Below are 4,697 nucleotides of genomic sequence, written 5' to 3' on the forward strand. Positions count from 1 at the left end.
AAGAGTGTCGCTTGGGCGTCCGGAATCCCACGGCACCGCGACGCGCGCGTCAAAACCACACAAACGGCAACTGTAAGATGTAACTAATAGAGCTGCAATTTTAGAAGGGCCGAAGAAAAGGATACCTGATATAGTTATTTCCTTCACCCATTTAATGTTTATTTGTAGATTTCTCGCAAAAAAAGCTATATTTATATTGCATTTAATTTTCTCGCGAAATATCGTTGCACAGGGATTGAAAAAGTAGATGACGTCTCTTAGTTTTAGCAATGATCGTAATTTCATATCGGAATTCCAAAATCTACAACGGCAGCGACAAATGCTCGACGAGCAGTCAAATGAATTTTGATTCTTCGTTCCGAGGAATGAAATTCGCTGATTCGGCAATTTATCGACGTGGAAGCACCGAATAAAAACAAGGCTGCAGTCTGGCTGGTGAATTGGAGTTACTTGAGAATACGGTATCTGATTTTTGTGAGATTGGTGAGATTGGTCGCGTTACGTGACGTACGCTACGTTAGACAGTACCGTGAAAGCGTCCGCCTCTCGCGATAAAGTGAAATGTAATTGAGCAACCGGGAAAAAGTGTACGCTGCGAGAGAGCGTCTTACCGTTCTACACCTCTCACAGATATACGAATGATAACGGCATCGTACCTCTAGAGGAAACGATACTGACGAAAGAGAGCAAATTCATTTAGCGACAAGCAGTTCTCAATAATATTCGGGGATATACTTAATTATCAAAGCGTTATAAGAAATCGCCGTAAGCTGTTAAAATAAAATTATAGCTACCACAATAAGTTTGGATTACCTTAAATAAATGTTTCGAAAGTGCCGGCTATGCATCGAACCAATCTGTCAATTAAATTTCATCCATCGAGAATGTAAATCAATTTTACAGATTAGATTATTGCTTCGTTTACCGAGATTATCTGTAACCTCATGACCAGTTTAATCAAGACATTCCAGCGCGAGTAAATCGCAGGATATTCCCAGAATATATCCAGTGCAGGCTCGATAGGGTGTGCACGATGACGTAGTGCTGTGTAATAGCGAATTTGGTTGGATGAGGTATAGTGCGCACTAGGGCACGTTAAAGGCTATCGTATACAAATCGACGTAAAGGTACACAACAAAACGAGTTAGAGGGGCTCGGTACAATCCGTCGCATTGTTTGGGAGAATGTACGCGCTCAGCATTTCGTCAATCACGGTATTTATATCGTGCTTTTAAGTCCAGATGCATTGTAGTGTACGACAGGCTTTAATCTACAGCAGAGAGAGAGAGAGAGAGAGAGAGAGAGAGAGAGAGAGAGAGCGCTAGTGCATCCAATCGAATTCGCCGTGAGTAATTCAGCACGTTATCGGACAGCTTTAAAGTAGCGTATCAGACGTGGAAGCCTGAGGGCGAGGCGAGAGAAAGAGAGACAGAGAAAGAGAGAGAGAAAGAGAGAGGGACTCTCATGAGTTTCGTTTTGCCGAATTCCACGGCGAGAAGACGCGGATAGAAAATTGCGGAAGTGTTACCGACCGAAGAGGCGAACGGCCCCTCTCTTTCTCCTCTCTCTTTCTCTCTTTCTTTCACTTCGGGCTTGGCAAAGCTCCGGAAACTGGATCGAAGCGCCGTTGCACCAACGAGGAGCGTCGACGGACGAAACGGCGGCAACGGCGTCAGCCACACAGGCACTGCTGCATGCGCGTATATACATAATTAGACGCAATTAAGCGTCCGCCTTATCTGCACACGACGAGATCTTTTTCTCCGTTTCTTTTTTTCTCCTATTTTCTCTCTTACTCCTCAAGCATGCCGCGCCCGAGATCTCTCGCGGTTTTTCCACCTCGCCATGGAGATAAATCCCACCGACCAATAAACCCCGCGTTTCAGTGGGCCGCCGCGGTAAATTCTTCGCACAGTGGGTTGCCGCGTGCAAAACGACCAATCCGCGTGACTAGAAGCTCGAAAGTCAATTTTCCAGGAATAAGGATAAGAAAGTAGAATTTACGGGCTGAATATAGGACAGTTTCGCGGTGACGTTATTACGGTTCTCCGTACACGGTTAACGTGTAGTGTAGCAAAATTATTGTAACTGTACCTTTCTTGATCTTCTTCGAGAACAACGCTTGGAAAATATAAGAAATATCCAGAAGAAACGTTTGATGAATTAATATGTAAATCTCAGTACAGACGGTTGGAAGTGAAAACTTGAAAGGCATGAAAAATCTATATTTAATTTCATCCAGATCCCTACATTTCACGCTGAATAAGCAACGACAAAAGCAAAGTCCACCGAGACGCATTCCGACGCAGAGCTTATCGATCGCGCTTCGTTTATCGGTTAAATCGCGTCGACTCCTCGATCGGTGAGAGATTGTACCTCGATGCCTCCGGTTAACTTAATCCTTTCGACTGTTCGTGGACTCTACCTGAGGGACATCTCTCGCGCTTACGGGACGCCAGGTCCGTCGGGCTAATCCGTTTGGACGTACTCACCTTGTTGTGCGGCGGCTGCGTGGGCACGTAGAGCGGTGGATCCAAGCCTGGACTCGTGACGGCGTGACGTCCAATAATCCTGTCGGCCGCTTTCGCGTCGTAACCTTCCGGCTGACCGATGTGGAAGCCCTTGCTCTTGACCCAGAAGCGGAATTTGCTGTTTTCGGCGCTGTTCACTTCCTCGCCCCGTAAAGTCCGCAAAATACGCGCGTACTTCTTGATGGTGATCGTTTTAGTCTTGGCAAGATCACCGTACGTCTTGATCACCCACGGCTGATAAGTATTGAACATGGAGTCGTTTTGAAATTTCCTTGGTGACGCGGCGGCTCCGTCGACTCCCTTCGGGCCCTTTTGCATACCATACGCGCCGCCATTCATATTCGGTGATGACATCGTCGAATACGACATCGCTATTCCGCTCTTTGTGTCCACTGTGGCAGTACCGCTCGCTGCGTATCCACCGTTTAACGAGTTCGCGGCGCCGGAAGCGGCTAAGGAACCACCGGTCATGTTGGAGATGTCGAGGTACGAGACGGACGAGCTCTTGCCGAGGTTTGTGGCGTTGCCGACGAAGGTCGCCATGGTGGTCGACATGTAGGGAATCGGCGTAGGTGGCATGGCGAGGCTTCCAGCGCACAGGCCAGCCGTTTGTGCACCCGTCAAGCCCAGCCCGGTTACGGAAGCGTACGATGGCACATCCGACATATTCGACGTGGTCGGCCAGCTAGTCGAGAGTACGGAACCGTTCGATATATCGCTCGTCGAGGAGGAGGCCGTGTTGGCAGCCGTCGAAGTGGACGATGATTTGGTCTGTGTAGCCGATCTTGAGACGGAAGTACCGCGACTCTTCGAAATCGGGCTGTCGGTTGAGATACTCGTGGTCGTTGAAATCGAGGATGCCGAGTTGGAGGAAGTGGGGCAGCCACTGTTCTTCCCTCCGCTCGTCGAGGTCCCGCGAGATTTCTTCGTCGGTGGCTCGTCCCGAGTGTTGTTCATCGAGTTCAAATTGCCGTGGGACGGGCTGTTGTTGTTCTCGCTTCTCGAGCGCTTGCTCGACGCTCCAGTCGTCGTGGACAGTGATTGGCTTGACGGAGTCGGTGAACTGTTCACCGGTGCTCTGCGACGCAGACCCATCGTTATCGCGCTAGCCATATTGTGCGTGTTTACGTGTCGCAATCGAGCTGTTCACCGTTATCCTACGACCAGCACATCGACCCTGCCCAGCACACTTTAAGCACAAGATCATACAAGATCACACTGTAAGGATCATCCACGGTCACTCGTAACACTGCGACGTTCGTACGAGATTTAATGAGTCACTTCCGGCGACGATGGTCCGTCGTCCAAGTATCGTCCAAGAAACGACTCGACGTTTTTCTTCGGGAACGACGATGACGCCACGGCAAGGTGATGTTGCGTCCCTGGAAACAAAAGAGGGATGAAATGTGATGAGAAGAATTAGCTATGCGCAATTAAGTGGCGGAAACGTTTAAGCGCGAGGGGCGCCGCTAATGGACTAGCCGAGTGGGTGGAGACTATCGCCAGTGGGAGAAGTAAATTATAGCTGCTCGGGGATATAATACGTAACAGAAATTCACTCGGGAAATTGACTCTCGGCGCCTTCCACCTTCTGTCCGATAATAGAGACGCGGCGTGGCAAAATTCTCGCTTTGAAAATCCTCCGTTTTAAGAGATCTGATCGTTCTCTCCTCCTTCGAGCTTGTATATCGGAGAATCGTAGACTCCGTTAACAGCGAGCTTGGTCATTTATTTTGAGAGCAGCGTAAGCAAGAAATTTCACTGAAATTAGTAGGGTTGGATTGCATTTTTTGCATCCATTTCGTTTCGAAATCAGCATCCAGGGTTAATAAAATTTGTGCTTAGAGACTTAATCTTCGAGCGCCCCAATCTAGTCTCCCTCTCTACTCTGTAATGAATACAACTCTTTTTGCATACATCTGACTAGAATCATAAATACACCGACAAGATACTATTAATAGTATTTTATCAATAACAAATATCACGTTAATCATGTCATTAATCATATCTTGTTAAGAAGACGGCAGCGTCAAGTACGCATATTGTTAACACATTATCTATTTCAATGATTTGAATACAAAATCGTACTACAGATGCGATTGATTAAATTAAATAATTTCTAATTTCTTCATTGTTTTTAAAAAGCTGTAACGCTCAATGCGGAAA

At 47.3% G+C, this 4,697-nt stretch overlaps 1 protein-coding gene across 1 annotated transcript in view; it reads right to left on the reverse strand.

Annotated features, from left to right (window-relative positions):
• Nucleotides 1–3,711, reverse strand: part of LOC108724916 (uncharacterized) — a 45,225-nt gene extending 41,514 nt beyond the window's left edge. The window contains exon 1 of the mRNA XM_018451623.1: nt 2,493–3,711. Within this exon, the coding sequence (XP_018307125.1) occupies nt 2,493–3,644 (1,152 nt within the window). The 5' untranslated portion in view covers nt 3,645–3,711. The remainder of the gene's footprint in view (nt 1–2,492) is intronic.
• Between the last annotated feature and the right edge of the window lie 986 nt (nt 3,712–4,697).

The sequence above is a fragment of the Mycetomoellerius zeteki genome, unplaced genomic scaffold, assembly GCF_001594055.1.
Source record: "Mycetomoellerius zeteki isolate Tzet28-1 unplaced genomic scaffold, Tzet1.0 scaffold106, whole genome shotgun sequence".
NCBI classification, from domain to species: Eukaryota; Metazoa; Arthropoda; class Insecta; order Hymenoptera; family Formicidae; genus Mycetomoellerius; species Mycetomoellerius zeteki.